General features: G+C 37.3%; 2 protein-coding genes across 5 annotated transcripts in view; one reads left to right on the top strand and one right to left on the bottom strand.

The window, feature by feature from the left end:
* Positions 1 to 4,400: 4,400 nt before the first annotated feature.
* ftr85 (finTRIM family, member 85) overlaps positions 4,401 to 20,904 on the top strand; it is a 37,025-nt gene continuing 20,521 nt past the window's right edge. The window contains exons 1-2 of one of the 2 annotated variants that reach the window (XM_055186178.2): positions 4,401 to 4,718; positions 20,238 to 20,607. In XM_055186178.2, coding sequence (XP_055042153.2) covers positions 20,269 to 20,607 — 339 coding nt within the window. In that variant the 5' untranslated portion in view covers positions 4,401 to 4,718; positions 20,238 to 20,268. Of the gene's footprint in view, positions 4,719 to 20,104; positions 20,608 to 20,904 lie in introns of those variants that run through there. The other variant, XM_055186179.2, reaches the window with a different exon arrangement.
* Positions 5,805 to 18,451, bottom strand: sirt5 (sirtuin 5). 3 transcript variants are annotated; one of them, XM_055186183.2, is made up of 11 exons: positions 18,246 to 18,451; positions 17,563 to 17,603; positions 17,353 to 17,463; positions 16,977 to 17,110; positions 15,629 to 15,700; positions 14,850 to 15,003; positions 14,609 to 14,696; positions 14,459 to 14,512; positions 10,434 to 10,557; positions 9,829 to 9,944; positions 5,805 to 6,047 (listed from the first exon to the last, which is right to left on the bottom strand). In XM_055186183.2, exons 3-11 carry the CDS (start codon positions 17,450 to 17,452, stop codon positions 5,975 to 5,977), a joined length of 915 nt encoding a protein of 304 aa, XP_055042158.1. In that variant the 5' UTR covers positions 17,453 to 17,463; positions 17,563 to 17,603; positions 18,246 to 18,451; the 3' UTR covers positions 5,805 to 5,974. The 3 variants fall into 3 exon arrangements, with proteins under 3 accessions (XP_055042158.1, XP_055042157.1, XP_055042156.1); XM_055186182.2 differs by lacking the exon at positions 17,563 to 17,603 and having other exon boundaries at positions 17,353 to 17,484; XM_055186181.2 differs by lacking the exon at positions 17,563 to 17,603 and having other exon boundaries at positions 18,246 to 18,446.

Raw genomic sequence — 20,904 nt, 5'->3', positions numbered from 1 at the left:
CCCCAACCCTAACCATAACCAAACCCTAAAATCAGAGGGACATGATAAGTGAAAAACAATGGTCTAGAAACAGCTAATCCTGGTTGTAAACTTAAACTTAAAACAAACTGTAAACTTATTTCTGAAATCTGATTGGTTGATTGAAATGTTGTCCCAGGGTCAACATAATGTTGCCGTGAGGACATCAACCACTTGGCAAAATCAGGAGAGCATCTGGGCTCCTACCATTTACCTCTGAGGTACTAATATGCACTTTTTGGTACCAATATGTACCTCTGAGGTAATACTATGTACCTCTGAGGGGATACTATGTGCCTTTCAGGTACTTATGTGCACTTTTTGGTACCAATATGTTCCTCTGAGGTAATACTATGTGCCTTTGAGGTACTAATACGCACTCCTTGGTACAAATATGTACCTATGAGGTGATACTATGTACCTCTGAGGGAATACTATGTGCCTTTGAGGTACTAATATGCACTCCTTGGTACAAATATGTACCTCTGAGGTAATACTATGTACCTCTGAGGTGATACTATGTGCCTTTCAGGTACTTATGTGCACTTTTTGTTACCAATATGTTCCTCTGAGGTGATACTATGTACCTCTGAGGGGATACTATGTGCCTTTGAGGTACTAATACGCACTCCTTGGTACAAATATGTACCTCTGAGGTAATACTATGTACCTCTGAGGTAATACTATGTGCCTTTGAGGTACTAATATGCACTCCTTGGTACCAATATGTACCTCTGAGGTAATACTATGTACCTCTGAGGTGATACTATGTGCCTTTCAGGTACTTATGTGCACTTTTTTTTTACCAATATGTTCCTCTGAGGTGATACTATGTGCCTTTCAGGTACTAATACTCACTCCTTGGTACCAATATGTACCTCTGAGGTAATACTATGTACCTCTGAGGTGATACTATGTGCCTTTCAGGTACTAATATGCACTCCTTGGTACAAATATGTACCTCTGAGGTAATACTATGTACCTCTGAGGTGATACTATGTGCCTTTCAGGTACTTATGTGCACTTTTTGTTACCAATATGTTCCTCTGAGGTGATACTATGTACCTCTGAGGGGATACTATGTGCCTTTCAGGTACTAATACGCACTCCTTGGTACCAATATGTACCTCTGAGGTAATACTATGTACCTCTGAGGTGATACTATGTGCCTTTCAGGTACTTATGTGCACTTTTTGTTACCAATATGTTCCTCTGAGGTGATACTATGTACCTCTGAGGGGATACTATGTGCCTTTCAGGTACTTGTATGCACTTTTTGGTACCAATATGTACCTCTGAGGTGATACTATGTGCCTTTCAGGTTCCTTTATGCACTTTTTGGTACCAATATGTACCTCTGAGGTAATACTATGTACCTCTGATGTGATACTATGTGCCTTTGAGGTACTAATATGCACTCTTTAATATCAATATGTACATCTGGGGTACTACCAGTTTCCTTTGAGGTACTAATATGTACTTTTTGGTACCAATATGTACCTCTGAGGGGATACTATGTGCCTTTGAAGTACTAATATGCACTCCTTGGTACAAAATGAGGTGATACGATGTGCCTTTGAGGTACTAATATGCACTTTTGGGGATCAATATGTACATCTGGGGTACTTCCATTTACCTTTGAGGTACTAATATGCACTTTTTGGTATCAATGTGTACATCTGGGATACTACCATTTACCTCTGAGGTACTAATATGCAGTTTTGGGGATCAATATGTACATCTGGGGTACTACCATTTACCTCTGAGGTACTAATATGCACTTTTGGGGATCAATATGTACATCTGGGGTACTACCATTTACCTTTGAGGTACTAATATGCACTTTTTGGTACCAATATGTACCTCTGAGGGGATACTATGTGCCTGTGAAGTACTAATATGCACTCCTTGGTACAAAAATGTACCTATGAGGTGATACTATGTACCTCTGAGGTGATACTGTGTGCCTTTCAGGTACTAATATGCACTTTTTGGTACCAATATGTACCTCTGAGGTAATACTATGTGCCTTTGAGGTACTAATATGCACTTTTGGGGATCAATATGTACCTCTGAGGGGATACTATGTGCCTGTGAAGTACTAAAATGCACTTTTGGGGATCAATATGTACATCTGGGGTACTACCATTTACCTCTGAGGTACTAATATGCACTTTTTGGTATCAATGTGTACATCTGGGGTACTACTATTTACCGGTACTTATATGCACTTTTTGGTACCAATATGTACCTCTGAGGTGATACTATGTGCCTTTCAGGTACTAATATGCACTTTTTGGTACCAATATGTACCTCTGAGGTAATACTATGTGCCTTTGAGGTACTAATATGCACTTTTGGGGATCAATATGTACATCTGAGGGGCTACTATGTGCCGTTGAGGTACTAATATGCACTCCTTTTTACCAATATGTACCTCTGAGGGAATACTATGTGCCTGTGAAGTACTAATATGCACTTTTTGGTATCAATATATACCTCTGAGGGGATACTATGTGCCTGTGAAGTACTAATATGCACTTTTTGGTATCAATATGTATCTTTGAGGTACTAGTATGTACCTTTGATGTAGTACTAACATGCACCATTTGGTTCTAATATGTACCTCTGAGGTACAAATTTGTACCTTTAAGGTAAAAAAATGCACTTTGGTACTAATATGTACATCTGAGCTACTAATATAAACTATTTAGGAAAAATGTGTACTTTCTGAAAGGGTAATGTCTCAGAAACAGATGACATTTTCTTTCTAACAGTGTCAAAACAGAAAAGTTTTAGCATTTTGGCTGTTCATTTACACAACAATGGCATTTTGGGGGCCTAAGGACGCAAACTTTTAAAAAAACGGGGGTTGGCGTGAAAATGGTGAAAAATACGCCTATGCATATAATGTGTTCAGACATCATTTGACATCACTTACTATTGGCCTGGCAGTACGCAGCATTTTAGTCATGTGGATCTGTGTGAACAGGGACAGTTTGATTATCTGTATGCGAAACCTTTCAAAAGCACAAAGGTAAAACTTTTCCGTTTTTAGTACATTGTTGTTGTGTAAACATAAAGACTCTAAATTCTGCTGGGTTATTTCCAACCCAATGCTAAACATTGGACAGAACACATGTTGGGCTATAAAGAAAAAAAAACTATTGTTAGTTGAAACAACCCAGCATTGCATTGAAACAACCCAGGTTTATTTATAAACCCAACATGTGTTCTGTCAAATATTTACCCAGTGTTGGCTAAAAATAACCCAGCAGAATTTAGAGTGAATAAAAATATTTTATTTTTAGCAATGTTCATGCACTGTGGGAGCTGTTCTGTATGTGGTTCCTCACATAAAGATTGATAGAGTTGACACACTCCCACCCTCTCACAGCATCCAAAACTGCCTCAACTGATGTCAACTGTCAAACAAGAAGCTTAGTAAAGAAACACAAAGCATAGGATCAGAAACTACAGTTCACCAGGGATTCACAAAATCATGGCAAACTTCTGCAGGCACTCTCAGAAAACAAGGTACAAAAGTTGTCACTGGGACAGTCTCCTTTAAAAAGGTCCTAATATGTACAATTTAGGTACAGATATGTACCAGTGAGGTACCAATTTTGAATTAATTCAACTTAAAAAATATTACTAAAACAATTTTTGAGTTAACAAAATTTTTTACACTTGAATTAACTCAAAATTTTAAGGCAACCAGGTAAATTACTTTTTTTAAAGTGCCAAAGAATGCATTGAAATAATGTTAAATTGTTCTTTGATATTTACATAGAACGTACTTAACTTTATTAAGTTCAAATATGATCCAGAACATTTTTACCTGTCCATTTACAACCCTAGGATTTGTCCTTTGAATGAAATGGTCTATTTTTGCCCTATTTGGAAGGGTCATGAATAATATTAAGCTTTGCTCTGATTGCTCTGCGGCTCATGTCAGTAGCTCACGTTAGTAAACAGACCTTATACTGTGTGTTTGTGCCTATATCAGACGAAAATACAGATTTTTGAGGAACAATTAATTGTTTGGAGATTGTTAATGGACGTTTCTGAGTGGTAATCGTAAATAGAGTGGTCTGATCAGGCCCTGGATAAAAATGCTGTGTGTGAAACCTCATGAACCTGGATGTACTATTTGGTATCAAAGAGACATGGCCCAGATATCTACTGGCTCTTATTGATGTCACCCTCAGTGATTACATCCAGCAAAACACATTGACTCAGATCGGGTTTGAGCGCTTCGCTGCCAACGTTTGTGGAATACAGTTAAGATTGATGAACACTGACAGGTCATTCCTTTGCTGACATCTTCAGGTCAAGCAGAATGATGGAGGCATAAAACGAGGACTGAAAAATAGCATAAGAACGTACTGTTCTGACATATGTACTGTGTTAGGCAACACCGGTAGGTTTAACCCACGGTTGGGCAAATATCGGACAGAACCATTTGTTAATATTTAACTTTGTTGATATATTAGATCTCCTTAACTACAGAGCACAGGGACGGTGGTGACAGTACATGACGGGATATTGAATTTCAGCAATAAGATGTTAAAAAATATCTATTATTTTGGGTTCTCGCAGTTCAGGGCACCCAACCAAGGATGATGTTTGGGTCACCAGCTTAATGTATGAGTTTACCCTCATCAGGTGTCTCCACATCCATCAAGTCTAAGCCTCTGGTAAGTAGAGACCTCCGCCAAGTCCTCTAATTGAATAAAGCCATTATGTGTATGAGGTTACCACATCATCTTTGCACTCGATGATGCAGCAAAACTACGTAGCCAATGCTACGGTGTAGTGGTTATGACTTAGGGCCGATAACCAGAACTGCTGGAAGTCACACTGACCTAACAGAATAAAATAGATCACATAGATCTTTACCCCAACTCCAAATTTCCATCCCCCACAACTCCATCCTCAGACAAGCCCAGACTGGGAAGATGCTCAGATTGGTGTGAAATCGATATTTAATAGGAGTGCGCATGTATGTGTGTGTAGGATTGATGTCGTGCATCTCAAAGGATTTTGGAGGCTAAGCGTATGTCAGGGGAGATATTTATTGTGCATGCACGCGCGTACTTCGTTAAGCTCAGATTGGTGTGAAATTGTGGTTTAATGGACAGGAAATGGTGTGTGTTATTTTTGGAGCAGACCTCTCTCATCGCCTCAGAAACTAATGAGCCACGGCCTCTCCAGGAGACCAAAAGCAAACAGACAAACAGCTATCGGTTGCACGCGCCCTCAAAACTACACACTCATTTATCATTTACAAACACAGACGTACCCCCCCATCATCTCGCACATCTAAACACTGTTACCGAAACAGCATTTTTAGTTACAGTGTTGGCCTCTGGATGGATTCGGTTTCTTTTAGTGTGCATTTTGTCGCACAATTTTAAAGTGAAGAGAAATCTAATTATTTTTTGAATGTTACTGCTCTAATTATTCACAATGAATTCACACAGGTTATGAAGACATCCCTGTTGTAGCAGGAAATGTCAAACACAATGTAGATGATGAGAGAGAGTGTGAGCGTGCGAGCGAGCGAGAGAGAGAGAGAGAGAGAGAGAGAGAGAGAGAGAGAGAGAGAGAGAGAGAGACCTACATTGGACCTTGGCATGAAATCATCAAGGTGACCTCATGCCATAGGGCACATCCAGTCCACACCACACACACACAGTCAGTCATTCAAACTCATCTATTGACTGACAATATCAGACACAAATTCTGCTTCATGTGCCAATAAATCCCTCAACAAGACAATGTAAAATTTAATTCTGTGTAATTCTGCCAAATTTCAAAAAACATCATTTCAACCAGAAGACACAAAGTGTCAATTTTAAAGGGAAATACCAATCACATGAAAGCATTAACCAATCACAAAGCATGTTCAAGTTCAGTTAAAGTGCTCAATGCAGTGGGTGTTCATGGCTTCCTAAATGATCTCGGTTTCATGGGGTGCCAGGGCAGGAGGCAGTGTGATGCCACATGGACCTTTAAAGTGATACCTGTTGGTAAAAAAACCACAAGTTAAGAGTAAGAGTATCAAAAGTGCCTGTCTAGCAAAAAAGTAATAGCAGGAGTGTTTCTGAGTCAACCCAAAGCCATTTTTATTAGCAAAAACAATTGAAGAGTTTGGTTCCAAAATGCAATAAATCCATTTTGACTAATTTTGGTAAAAAATGTGACAAGATGAAAAACATGATTTCTGTTACAAACTTTCACATAGCATCTTTAGGTTACAATTAGGGCTGGGACTCGATTAAAAAAATTAATCTAATTAATTAGAGGCTTTGTAATTAATTAATCGAAATTAATCACATTTTAATCACATATAAATATTTGACCTGAGAACATTGAGAAGTTATTTTTTCACATGGATTTTTAGTATACCATGAATAATGACTGAATACATAAGCTTAAGCAACAAAATATTGTTTATTTTTGTTCAACCAAGTCGTTGTACTCGGAGTCGGGCTAACGTCCACGCTAGCTGCTATATGTTTTGCATTGAGATGATACTTGAGGCTCGATGTGCTGCGGTGATATGTGAATTCCTTGTTGCATAGCTTACACACAACCATGCTATTATAGACGCTTCCATCCGTTCGTTTTTTATTAAAAAAAAATTCCCATCCACGGGGCCAACCAAAGCGATCTCATCAGCTTCTTCGTTCATGTTCACTGTGGTTTGTTGTTGTCTGAAGTCATGAACGCTAGTTGGTGCTCCAGTATAATCGGTCTGCCGAAATCGCAGAATCCAATGAGAAATGTTCCGCGGTGCAAAAATAAGTGAGATTAAAATGCGTTAAAAATGTTTAACGCGTTATTTTTTGTGTAATTAATTAATCTTAATTAACGCGTTAAAGTCCCGGCCCTAGTTATAATAACATAAAAAATTCAAATCCATAATTAGATTTTCAAAGATTTATTATAAAAACTGTTTTTTTTTTTGCAAATAAATGCAAAATGCAACAAATCCATGACAAGGTTTTTTTTTCAAAATGCTATAAATCTATTGAATCAATATATAAATGTGCACTCATCTTTGCCATGTTATATTCATTTAGTTGACTACTGGTTTACACTGATTAAAAAAATAAACAATAATTGGCATTAATCAAAACACTATATTAAGAACATGACGGTTATACAAGAACATTGCTGCGGTTTTACATGGGACGTCGTCGCTGAACTTTTTTGACAGCGATCAGCTGTAAAATGTTTTGGTTCTGCTCGATTTTCCTTGGCTTTGAGTAAAATAATGGAAAGTTTTTCATAAGATCCCCTGGGGTTAATTTGTTAGCATGACAGATGCTTAATGCTGTCGTGTGAGAACAAGCAACAGCCGGCATTTTTCCATCTCCCGAGTGCCTCTCACGTAAATTATTCTATTTTGATGGCTTACGTTTCTTCCTCGTCATAGAAAACCACCACAGGTTTATCAATGTCATTAAAGCCGCTCCATGCATTTTCTGCGTTTTTGTCAAACAGCGACCCCTAGAGTCGCTGGAGAATAATTGCAACTGTCGTAATTTACCACACTAGTACACCTACCAAGATAATTACCAGGTAATATTTAAAAAATTCATAAAAATATTAGGCTACTGCTCTCAAATCCGCACGTGCAGTTGTTGTTATAGGCTTGTTCGACTTCGTGTGGCGCTGCAAGAACCGACAGCCGGATGACGCCAAAGCGCCGTCTCGGATCATTCTCGCGGCACTTTGACGTCATCCGCCGGTCGGCCCCCGCAGCGCCACACGAAGTCAAACAAGCCCAACGTGTGTGACGTCGTTGCCGTAAAGCAAGTCGTGATTCTCGCGAGATTTGTCAGGGGCGGTTCTCTCAAGCTTGCATTGCTGGTTTTGCTAGCGGCGTCCTCCCCGAGCTTCAACAGAAGGATGATTCGCCCTACTATGACTTTGTTTACCACTGAAATAAGTTTGAAGCTGTTATATTAAGGTAAAAAAACTGCATAGCGTGTCTTGAAAGTATTATTTTGTTTTTGTTTGTTTGTTGATCACAAAGTACAAAGTAGACGAGGAAAACAAGGATTCTGTGTGTATTCAATGTGCCGCCATTATTGTTTCCAATGCGTGGAATGGTGCGCTGTGATTTGTTGAGCGGATTTATTGCATTCTGCAGAGAAGAGTGGCGTTTATCGCGTTTTGGGAAAAAGGGAGAAAAGATGACAGAATAACAGGGCGGTTATTGGATTTTGCGTCAAATTAAGAATTTACGTAATAAAGGTGCAGTGTGTAATTTTTAGAAGGATCTCTTGACAGAAATGCAAAATAATATACAAAACTATATCATTAGGGGTGTATAAAGACCTTTTTATAATGAACCATTATGGTTTTATTACCTTAGAATGAGACTTTTTATCTACATACACCGAGGGTCCCTTACGTGGAAGTCGCCATTTTGTGCCGCCATGTTTCTACAGAAGCCCTTAACGGACAAACTTTTTTTACTAAGTTGTCTCAGGCCCTGTTTACACGTACATGGTAATTTTTAAAAACTGAGAGATTTACCTACGTGTGTGCCCCTCGCTTACACGCAAATGGAGAACTCGCCTCTGAAACCGATTGTTTCTAAAAACTCCAGCCAGAGTGGAGATCTTGAAAATCTTCGGTTGCATGGAAACTGAGAAAAATGGATGTTTAAGCAGCCAACGTCACAGAGTACGCGCCAGAGCTTGCACCCACGTCAAAAGTGCGACCTATGTTTACATGTGACTGCTACTCTGAACGCGAACTTCCAAGATCACATTTATGTTCGTGCAAACTCGTTTTGTGTTTGTATTTGCAAATACAGCTGCTCCATTATGTCGAGGAGCAGAGACGAGTGCTCAGAGGTCAGCAATTTTACGTGTGTTTGACTTCATGCGGGCTGCAAGAACCGACAGACGGGTGATGTCAACGTACCGCGAGAGCGAGTTGAGAAATCACACGTAGAGGTCTAATTTCGAATCGCTCTCGCGGTACTTTGACATCATCGAACACCTACTGCAACAACTCCTCCCTCCAACACGAAGAACCAGTCTGTGTCAACACCAGCGCTGTCTGTGATTGGCTTATGTGGGCCTGAGCTTCTCTTGACGGCATATATGCACGGGTACATGTAAATGAACACTTTTCTGAAAACTGACATGTGTGCACAATATTATTTTTGAAACCGTAGAGGTTGAAATGTCTGTTTATGAAAATAGCCGCCCACGTGTAAGCGTAGCCTCAGACGATGACATGTTTTTCCGGTGGCGGCTACCGTAGCTTCTCTATGCGTTTCAAAAGTGAGGGGTGAGAAGTGGACTGAACTGTTGGTTGCAATTCGCAACCTTACCACTAGATGCTGCTAAAATTTACACACTGCACCTTTAATACAGACTTAATACAATACTGATTTTGGTGGTAACTTATTTTTTAATAAAATGTGTTTTATCCCATTTTGGAACCAAACCGAAGTTGCAAAAAAGTGTCTGACATGTTTTCTTTTAATTTGTAAAAATAATTATAATCAGACTCTAATGCGAATTCTGTCAAAAAAAAAAAAACAGTATTTCTGAATGACTAGAGGCCGGGATTAAGCACAATCTCTCTTATATATAAAGAGAGAGAGAGAGAGAGAGAGAGAGAAAGAGAGAGAGAGTTCAAATCAGAAAGTCTTTCAATCTTATAGATGATTTGATGTTTACCACTACAAAAGGCATATGCCTGACCTGATTTTGCGTGAGAGATGTCCTCATGTGACTAATATGAAGGCAAAGTGTGTGTCTTTGTATATCTTACATAAAGCTTTTAGTAGCAGGAGTGCTATCCGTGTTAAATTCAGCTACAGGCACTCCTCTCGCTGCCACCTGAGGAGCGAACATGGCCGCTGGGTAAACTATGGAGGAGGTGCCCACCTACAGACAACAAAACAAGGTGACGCACACAGAATTGAGGCGACAGTTTCTTTACCCAAAGCTGTCAAAACACGCAACTGTGTGAAGACTGACAAGACTGTGTTGCGTCACAAATATTTCATGCAGACGCGTATGCTCCTTTTCAAAAACTAGTGAACTACCTTGCTGTCTATTGCCCTACATAGGCAGCCATCTTAAATGGCAGGATTCCTAATGGTTTCAGGATGTCAGAAGTGAATCTTATGATACACTGTATATTTAAATTGTATTAGATTTTGATTGTTCACCATAACTCTGTCCACGTTTTCACTAATATTGTTGGAATGCATTCATGTAATACGTGCAATTTTTTACACATGAGTCAAATGAACTATACGTTGCAAGGCTGTGCATTTGACCGTGCACATACATTTGCACACATGTAAAAAAAACTATACTCCAGGCTTAAGAGCATTAGGTAGACGGCTCACAGACACAATTATCACTTACTACTAAGCAGAGATCACACTTGTCCAGCTCCTGCTCCACGCCGGTGAGAATATCAGCATCCAGGGTCTCTCCAAACCAAACCACATGAGGTCTCAGTAAGCCATTACAGCTCTTCCTCTCACATCTACAAACACAGATTACAAAACTAACACCTTTGAACATTAAACTCATGAACATCTGCTGTCCTCTGTTGGAAAAAGTGTTACTATTCTCAATCACCTTTCTCTGTAGGGTTTACAATAAGTGCTACAGTGAACTATTAAGGGGTCATACCTTCAAGGGATAGTTCAACCAAAAATGAAAATTCTGTCATAATTTTCTCATCCTCATTTTGTTCTAAATCTGTATGAATTTCTTTTTTCTGATGAACACAAAAGAAGACATTTTGATAAATGATGGCAAGCACAAAGCTGATTCCAACCATTGATTTCCATAGTAAGAAAACAAATATTATGGAAATATTGTGATAAATGATGAACAAAAAATAGTTTGATAAATAATGGTAAGCACACAGTGGACGGTACCCATTGAATTTCATCGGATTTGTTTTACTATGGAACTCAATGGTTACAATCAGCAGTGTGCTTACCCTCAACCATCAAAATATCTTCTTCTGTATTCATCAGAAATTCATATTATACTATTATATAACAAACTAAAGGTCTGGTTTCCAGCTGGATCTAATTGAATTTGCTGCAGCACTGGACACAATGATTTGTAGGTAGGAGCGGGCAGGCGGGAGGAGATTTCGGTGGGAGCAAGCAGTCTGGGAGTGAAGTATGATATTAAACACAGTATTCTGTTTCTGCAAACCATTTTGAACTGCTAAAATATGGTGCTAAAACCTGATTTTGACTCAGAAACCTCTGAAGATTACAGTAAAATTGGAATGCCTAAATTTATACACACCACCCACCTCATGCGTGTTTGCTTATTTAACCTTTAACTAATTTAAAAAAGCTCTCAGCTACCAATAACGATGTAGTAAGCTCATCTAAAACATTTTACTGTGTATCCATTCCTCAAAATTCAACGGTTTAAAGAGCCCCTATGGTTCAATTCAAGATTTTACATTTCCTTTGGTGTGCAAGTATGTATTACTACATGTTAACAATATGTAAAAGGGACAAACCTAAAAGTAAACGATGACGCGAGTTATCGTCTCCAACGTAAATCTCTTTTCTCAGACTAAAAAACACTGATTGTAGGCAACAGTTTACTTCCTGGGATTGGTTACATAATGAAGACCGATATTATCATAATTCCTCTCGCTTTGTCTCACAGCCTGTAAATTAACTCCTGTTAGCATTGCATTGTGAGCGAATCTTTCAAACATGGTAAGGAGCGTCAAATTTCTGGCTGACGTCACAGGTATTCAGACTAGAGCTGTGAAAAAAAAATCGCCTGCGATTCTCAAGCCTGTTTCATCAGTAATGCTGGTTCCTTGTTTAGTAGTAAATCGCCATCACCTGCTTTCAGATGGAGCAGCATTTACTACACAGTGCCGTAGTTCACCAAGAAGCTAGGAAAAAAATCGCATAGATTATCAGGGTCGATTTTCCTCAATTATGAACGCGATTTTGCATTGCTTCTCTGTGAAATACTGATCTGTGTAGTAAATTGTTTGCACAGGCCTAAGTCAGACCAATCACAATGTACAGATTGGCTGGCCAATCAAGAGCTTTTAAGATCAGTGCATTTTAGGAAGAGAGTGAAATCTGGCGCTACAAAAATGTACGGTATGTGGAACATAATGTGTTTTTAAACCACGCGAACACGTTGCATTATACCAAATAATAAAAATAACGGTGTTTTTAGCAATGAAATAGGTGCTCTTTAAAATGAACACAGAAAGACTAACACTAGTATCTGCAGGTTCGGGGCTAATGACATAATACAGGTTATTATTTAAGGGCGAGTTACAGGTTTTTATGTGGTTTGGCTGTTCGTTTACACGATAACGGAACTGTGTTTGTGCTGCTCAAGATAGTGAGTTTCTTAACACTTCTCCAACAAACTTTACAAAATGTTGCCGTTTTATAGTTCGCTTGTAGTAATAAATTAACCTCATTGTTCATCTAAACAAAACTTTTAAATGCTTTCACAGTCTTGATTGTTTGTATTTTTCGCCCTGTAGAAGTCTGGGGTATGTGCGCAGGTCTATAGTGTTTCTTTAAGAGGTAACATCGCCATCTACTGTCCTGGCACACATTATACAGCGCATTTAGTCGTCTTCACAGATCAGTGTAATCGCAAATCTTTTTGACAGCATTGTCATATGTGAAATTTTCAAAAGTGCCAAGGAAAAACTTTTGACTCAAAAAAATTCAACATTTGAAGATGGCAAGCATTAAAATTAAAGGAAAACACCACCTTATTAATATTTTACTGTGTTCTTACCTCAACTTGGATGAATTAATACATATCTATCTTTTTTCATTGCGTGCACTTTTAATCTTTGTACAGTGCTTCTTGAACGTGTTAGCATTTAGCCTAGCACCATTCATTCCTATACCTCCAAACAAAACTTTTATTTTGTGTCACCATAATTACTTGTGTAACTACTCATGTAACAGTCTTTAAATAGAGAAAAAATGGAAGTGTTCAGTGGCTTCTAAATTCATCCCTGTTTAGAGCCATAGGAATGAATGGGGCTAGGCTAAATGCTAACACATTCATTAGGCGCTGTACAGTTGAGGTAAGAACATAGTTAAATATTGAAAAACAGTGATGTTTACCTTTAAGCAAGATACTGTTTACAAATGGTTGTTTAAACCATATTACAAATAAAGTGATCTATTTTTAATTACATTATTGAAAAGAAAAGACAATTTTAAGGCATTTCTGGTCTTAACGTAAATGAGTGTGTTTACATGCACAAAATAAGTGGATAACTATCAAAAATCTGCATATTATATTTTCATGCAAATCAATAAACCGTTTAAACCGTTTACACCGGACTTGAAAATTTGTCAGGTTTCCCGCCTATAGCGCGCCTAGCCATTCAAAAAGCCGGCAGGACATCTGTCTAAAGCTATACGGTTGTATCTCTTCTCATGTCTACAGAACCTGTATATAACAAACTTCACAGTTTTTGCATTCAATTGCACGAGTCGATAGCAGACTTTTATGTAAGCACTTTTTTATGCTTACTACTGTTTGGGACATTTATTTTCATATCCCAGGATACACTGCAGGATTTTTGCATTCAAGATCATGCCTAATCCCACTGTGCGACATGGATTGTTTAAACTTGAGTACGACTAGACTGTACGATGGTGGCACGTATTGAATCGTAGGCTGTGATGGCTGCGACACACGTTAGCGCAACGTCACCAGCATGCGCTAGTGGTAAACAAATACTGGTGTGCAGGTCGCAGCAGTAACCACACTGTGCGTTGATCATGCTGAATTTCTGACACTTTCAGAAAACTATTGCAGGCTATCTTTGGATGCAAGACCAGAATAACGGTCGTCTTTGAACCGCTCTCACTGTACGACATAGAACCACTGATGAAAAGTCACGGAAATCACCACAATGGTAATCTTTCGTCTGGGACAGCTAAAAATCACGCAGTCTATCCCAGGCTTTACAAACAGAGGCATGCGCACATGAACAAAACTGAGAGAAAAGATCTCGTAAAGACACATGACATGTTTTGTACTTGTAATCGTGAATTGCTTCATTTCATTTTGCAGACATATTTGTTGTTAATGTTGATCTGCATTTAAAATCCCTGTGTCAAAAAGCTGAACGATAACATCAGGAATCAATTATGGGACGTGTTTGCATTAATACAGACAATTTTATGGGAATTTTATGGGATCGATGTGCTGTGTGAAAGGAGTTTAATTTGCAACACCCCCTTTTTCCATCTAGTCACTTAGCCCTACATTTGTCTTGTTTAATAAGACATTTTACTTAGAAAATATGTCATATTTTGAATGCAATTCATACTTTCCATCTCATGCTGACAAGGTGCAGCAGTTTCATATTCAATTTTATCTCTATTAAAAACAAACACCTGGGCAGTTCCTCCACTGGAATTCTGGCGTCCTTAGCACTGGGGTCAGGCTCTCTAAAAATGAAAAAGAAACCATGAACAAGGTGAGAGCAGTCACTTACAGTTTAAATATTTTAAGCGGTTATGGGATAATGGTCCCATCAGTCTTACCCTTTTCCCTCCAGAGCAGGACAGATCGGACTCTTGTGATTGGCCTTGACTTCTCCACAACTCATGCAACGAGTTTTAAATAAACTACCTATGGGTAGGCAAAAAATGTGGAATCCATTAAAGGGAATAAACCAAACTAGAGAAATGTATTATACAGAGATATGGGACAACTAAATATATAACCAATTATTTCATTTCATTTATCGCAATAGTAAATGCACAATTATTAAAACTGTCTCACCGTGGATCTCATAGACATTTTTGGAACCAGCACTATGGTGCAACTCATCAATGTTCTGAGTGATGACCACCACAGAGCGCCCCTGCTGGCGAAGACGGGACTCACACTCTGCTATAGCCAGGTGTGCTGGGTTAGGCATTTTGCTGGCCATTACCTGCATTTTGAAAAGAAACTATTTATTAGCATACAACCAAATGATCACACATGATCAGACCGCATAGTAACTACACTATAATTTTTAATGAAAGGACAGATCACCCTTTAATGAAAAGACAACAGTATAACCTCTTGTCTCCCAATTATATAAAATTCTTCTTTTGTAAACACATAAATTGATGTTAGGCAGAATGTTAATTTTTAATCTGTTTTCCATACAATAATAGTGGCTTACTGTCTGTCCTAACATTATCCCGAGCATCCATTTTTGTGCTCCACACAGAAACAGAAGTCATTTGGGGTTCGAAACAAAGTTATGACAGAGGTTTACCTTTGAGTGAAATATCAGTAAAGTTCCTGTATATAAAATGTCACACAAGAAAATTTAGTAGTGTATAAATAACAAATAGTTATTTAGGAAAAGCTACTCCCCCTTGTGGTTTCAATACAACATTTAAACCCAGAAATAAACACTGACATTTCTGAGATTCCTTAATGCAGCTGCGTGTCACTTAATACTATGCAAAAAAACATTTAAAAAGTAATAATGTTTTATAAATATTACAAGTGAAGTAGTTAATGAAAGAAAGAAGTTAGTCCAGTGTCAGTAATGTATGAGTTACCTCACGTCTGTAATGGTAGAACTCCCATACTAAAGACGGATCCCGAGAGAATGCTGTAGGCGTTGCCAAATCCTAAGAAAGAAATAAAGACACAATCAATTAAATCAGTCAGAGTATACAAATCATATTAAATATGGTTATGGGCAATTCCATACAAACATCAACCTTATTATAAAGGTTTTAACCATACTATATCTCAGATGATGGTTTAAATACTAGTGCAAAGTCTCTGATGATGAGTTTTTAAAGCATTTTTTTTCCATGGTTAAGTAAGTGCAGATTTAAAAACTGTCATGCCCATAACAGGAAAATGTCACATGCATAACATTGTTTCTTCCTTATAAATATGAAATTTAAAGGAGACATATCATGAAAATTTGACTTTTTCCATGTTTAAGTGCTATCATTGTGTCCCCAGTGCTTCTATCAACCTAGAAAATGTGAAAAAGATCAACCTAGTAACTGAGTTTTGGTAAACCATTCTTTGCAAGCATGTTAAAAAAATAGGTCATTAAAATTTGGTTCCCCTTGTGATGTCAGAAGGGGACAATACTGCCCCTTAATCTGTACTATGAAACCACAGCACTGCCATTTATTGCAGAGATTAGCTTATTTGCATTTAAAAGGACAATGTACATTTTTGCTCACACCTACAAAGTGGCAATTTTAACATGTTGTAATAAATTATCTGTGTGGTATTTTGAGCTAAAACATCACATATGTACTCTGGGGACACCAATTTTAAATTTTTTAAAAATCTTAAAAATGTCCCCTTTAAAATAAAATAAATATTTTGTTCTGAAGAGCCCTCCATTCTCTATTTCTTGGGTATTGTTGCTTCTGGTGTGTGCATTTTAATTCACAGAATTCCCTCATCTAAAATAAAAAACAAGTATATAGACTGACATTTTTCTGATGTCTGGACTCTATCATCAGGGGTAGGAAAATATAAACAGTTCTGGTTCAGTATATTGGTAATAAGTGCATTTTCTGAGAATTTATATTTCAGGTTTTGACTGCAAATGTCACATCCATAATGCTGGAATTGCTCTTAAATACATCAGGTCACAGAAGCGTAGAGAATAATAAGAGACCAGTACTGCATCTGAAGTCAAACACGTTTTCATTCCATGCAAATGTCAACCTTGCCATAAAAATATACAGTTTTTAATCCTACTGGCCTAAAATACCAATGCAAGGTCTGAGTTTAAGATATCAAAATGTTTTCAAATTATTTTCCATAAGTGCAGCTTTCAGAAATGTCACATCCATAACATTGTTTCTTAAAAATTTGCATATATTATGTGCAAATACTAGTTATTTTCAGTCAATTATAGAGCAGTATTACCTGTGACTGCCATTTTCTCCAGTATCCTCCCTGACCTCTGAAGGTTGGTACTCCACTCTCTGCACTCACTCCAGCTCCAGTAATAATAGCAATGTGCTTTGCTTTAGCAAAATCCTCCCGAAACTTTGTCAAATCTGCAACACACACATTTGTAACATTTAAGGTGGTCATATTTTAAATACAAATTTCATAGTGTATACATATAGGTCATAGTTTTGATGAGTTTGCTATTATTCTGTGAAAAAATATAAGCTTCAATAAAGAATAAGTCTTTCCAAACTTTGACTGGTAGTGTACATCATCCCTCAAAATATTTAGGCTATATTGATGTTCAAGAATGTTGAAAAGAATGTTAAAAAGAGTGCTGGTAAACTACCAGAGCATGGTCTGGCCATCTCAGGAGCTCTCCAGGTCGATCTTACTGCCAGGCAAAGATGAGAGGCGAGACCCCTACACGCCAACCGTCGCACAATCATTAGCTGCACAGCTACAAAATACAACAAAAATACTACAAATAATATAAACAATCACTTAAGAAATATTTTACTCACCAGCTGGCATCCACAAATAAAACTATATCACTTACTTTTGGGTAGGTTTTTGTTTTGGTGGCCTGGCTAGCACCAACTGAAAGATTGTGAAATTTAAGTATCATATCCTTCTTTCATCATTTTAAGGAAACTGAATAACCTTCCTATATGAAGGACCTAATGTAAATTAATCAATAATTTATATACCAATTTAATAATAAAAAGTTAAACAAAGTAATAATTACATTTACCTGTTAATTTTGTAATTTTTAGTAACACTATGATTATCCATCTTACTTAACAATAATATTAGTTTACCCTGGCACATTAACTTATTATGATCATTATTATTATTATTATATAATACCAATAATAATAGTAATAAATATAAATAATAATTATTATTATTATTATTATATATTTCTCTACAGTTTTTCTCATTACTGTTGCGTTGCAGGAACACTAAAAGAGGAAACATAAAAAACTATCTGGCCCTTGAATAACATTTTCAAACTTTTCACAGTAACGTGTTTTACTTTGCATGCTCTTACTTGCCTGGGTAAGTTATGCTTGTTTACAAGCAAAACTTTCTCTCGTATTATAATCAACAGATCGACTCGTTTACAATTTGATAAACACTTTACATATGGAACATGAGCGGCGTAACAGTCGCTAGTGTACAAACCTTGATAAAGGTGCGAAACAAATGAAAACTCCGTGACTCAGTTTGTTTACTTACGTGTTTCGCTGCCTCATACAGTGCGGGTTTAATCCACAGCGGTAGAAGACAAATGCTGTATTTACTTCATCCACTCAGATGCTGTTTTGAGTCATTTTAGGAGTGCGATGTCAACGGTTTTGACAAAATTGCACGTACAACTCGCACAGCTAAAGCAGAAAGAAATTCACGAGAACGAGATGTCTACAGTAAGTTAAACATTTATATACTTATTTCCTCAAGGGGGCGCCATGCGGCTCATAATGCTGGAGCTTCCGTTGAGCTGCGTTTAAAATCTGTAAAGAGTTTATAAACAAAGGTAACATTTTTATGCAGTACAGTAATGAAGTTTAAATATATTATTTCCAATTATTAGCACCTAACTGACTAAAACAATTAAAACAGCAATCAATGTAAAGTACAATCAATACATTTCAATGAAGTTAGACGGTGGGTCATGGTCGACTGTGATTGGCCCGTGATAAAACATCGCGGAGAAAAATAACACGACGTCATCTCTTTATTTTCTTTTTTGAGTCGGGACGATTATTTCTAACTTCTCCTATTTAGAAAATGTTGTCAATATGAATTAGTATTACATATAGTAACTATTATCAAAATTATAATAATTAATATTATTTATGTCCGGATCGCTGACCCCGCCCATTTTTACGCCAAGTTGTTTGTTTATGGGCGTTCTATTGACTTATTCTATTAGAGAAAAACTGGCCTATTTGCTGCTCATGAAGTGTCTTATATTGAGAGCGCCCTTTAGTGGACAGTAGTTAACTGTCAGTGATCACATCACGCGTTTTGATTTGTTGATAACCTATCTATCTGGCTGGCTGGCTGTCTGTAGGCGAATATCAAATGCTTGTATTTAAAGGGACAGTTCACCCAAAAATAAAAATTCTGTCATCATTTACACACTCTGATGTTGTTACAAACCAGTATAAATTTCTTTGTTCTGATGAACACGAAGGAAGATATTTTGAGAAATCTTTGTACCAAACCATCCATGAACCCCATTCACTTTATAGTATTATTTTTACTATGGAAGTGAATGGGGCTCATAATTAATTTTGATAAAAACATTTCTACTTTCATGTTTATCAGAACAAAAAAAATTATAATTAAATTGGTTTGTGACAACATGAGAGTGAGAAAATTATGACAGATTTTTTATTTTATGGGAACTATCCCTTTAAACCAGGTTTATATTTTATATAACCTATAAACTTTTCTTTTAGCTGAACTAAAGGTATATACAAATACATGTTTGTAAATGGGTACAGTACATAGCTTTCTATGTTTTATATACAGAAAATTCTAATTTTAAGGATACTTTTGTTGTTTGGCTAACAAATGCACATTTGTAAACATAGCATATACTTTTTATATGTTTTATATACAGACAATTATCATTTTTAGGGATAATTTTGTTATGTTTTGCTAACAAATCTGTTTCCAAAAGATAAGTTAAGCAGCTAAACACCCACCCTTGATTCTCACATTTATTTCTAATCACCTTGTGTTACTCTTTATTGTTTTGTCTTCTATATCATCTTCAAGCAGACCCAACACAATCTAATGATATACACACTGTTTACAATACTTATCTTCCATACTTTAATACTTTCTTCAATCCCATAAATAGTAAAAAAAACATAGAGAAAATCCAGAAATTACTGCTTAGGCAACATGCTGACGTGTATGCCCACATGCATTCAATGGACATGAAGAGACATGCACTGGAGTTGATTCATCCAGAAACTTCTCTTGTATGCCTAAATCGGTTATTTTAAGTATAGTTTGTTTACACTAGAAATTAAAAAGTTCATTTGAAGGAAAAACAAGTAGAACAAAGACTTAATGAATCAAATAAAGCCTGCGACTTTTCAGAAAACATTCCAACAATGAAACACAAACAATGTGCTGGCTCCTCCCATCACAACCTCATATGTGACCAAGACAAAGACACAAACTAACACAACTCTTTCCCTCTCTCTCCAGTACAGTGCGACTTTAGCTCTGACTGAAAAACATGGCAGAAGAAGAGGCTGGTATTTATGTCAACCAAGAACAGTTCAGCTGTGCCATCTGCATGGAACTTCTGCGAGATCCCGTAACCATTCCTTGTGGACACAGCTACTGTATGATCTGCATTAAGAGTTTCTGGGAGCAAAAGAGCCAGAGGAAAGGGTGCAGCTGTCCAGAATGCAGGCAGACCTTCTCCCCGAGACCGCCGCTCAACAAAAATACCCTATTTGCTGATGTTGTTGAGAAGATGAGACACACTGGAATTCGTCCCCAAGCCATACCTGGAGATAAGACGCATGAAGGAATTTCAACGGAAAACCAGGTGCTCATTATGGCATGTGAGGTGTGTCTGCTTAGCTAACCTTGAAAAAAGTTAAAGTTAAACATATTATATACATATATAACATTCAAAATAAGGTTAAAACTACACATGTTCAGGTTCTGAGAGATTACAGTTCATAATATGATGAACCACACCTGTGGATGTCTGCTATTGCATTCACTGGCTTTATACATGTGTACTTAAAACTTTTCGCTTTCAGTTGATTGCTTACTGAATCATTTGATTCATGCAGATACAAAAGTGGCATACAATTGGGTTTACATTCATGATATTTATAATACAAAGTAACATACTTTT

This window comes from Misgurnus anguillicaudatus, chromosome 18 (genome assembly GCF_027580225.2).
Source record: "Misgurnus anguillicaudatus chromosome 18, ASM2758022v2, whole genome shotgun sequence".
Lineage (NCBI taxonomy): Eukaryota > Metazoa > Chordata > Actinopteri > Cypriniformes > Cobitidae > Misgurnus > Misgurnus anguillicaudatus.
This window is presented reverse-complemented; position numbering and strand designations above follow the sequence as displayed.

Bases quoted from the DNA above. Each gene is read 5' to 3' on its own strand.
- sirt5 (XM_055186183.2), bottom strand. From the start codon at position 17,452: ATGATTGTGCGACGGTTGGCGTGTAGGGGTCTCGCCTCTCATCTTTGC. The intron at 17,111-17,352 runs GTAGTTTACCAG...TGTGTGTTGCAG, and splicing joins GATGGCCAGACCATGCTCTG to ATTTGACAAAGTTTCGGGAG. The intron at 6,048-9,828 runs GTAAGATATACA...TTTTACCAACAG, and splicing joins CCTGCTACTAAAAGCTTTAT to GTATCACTTTAAAGGTCCAT.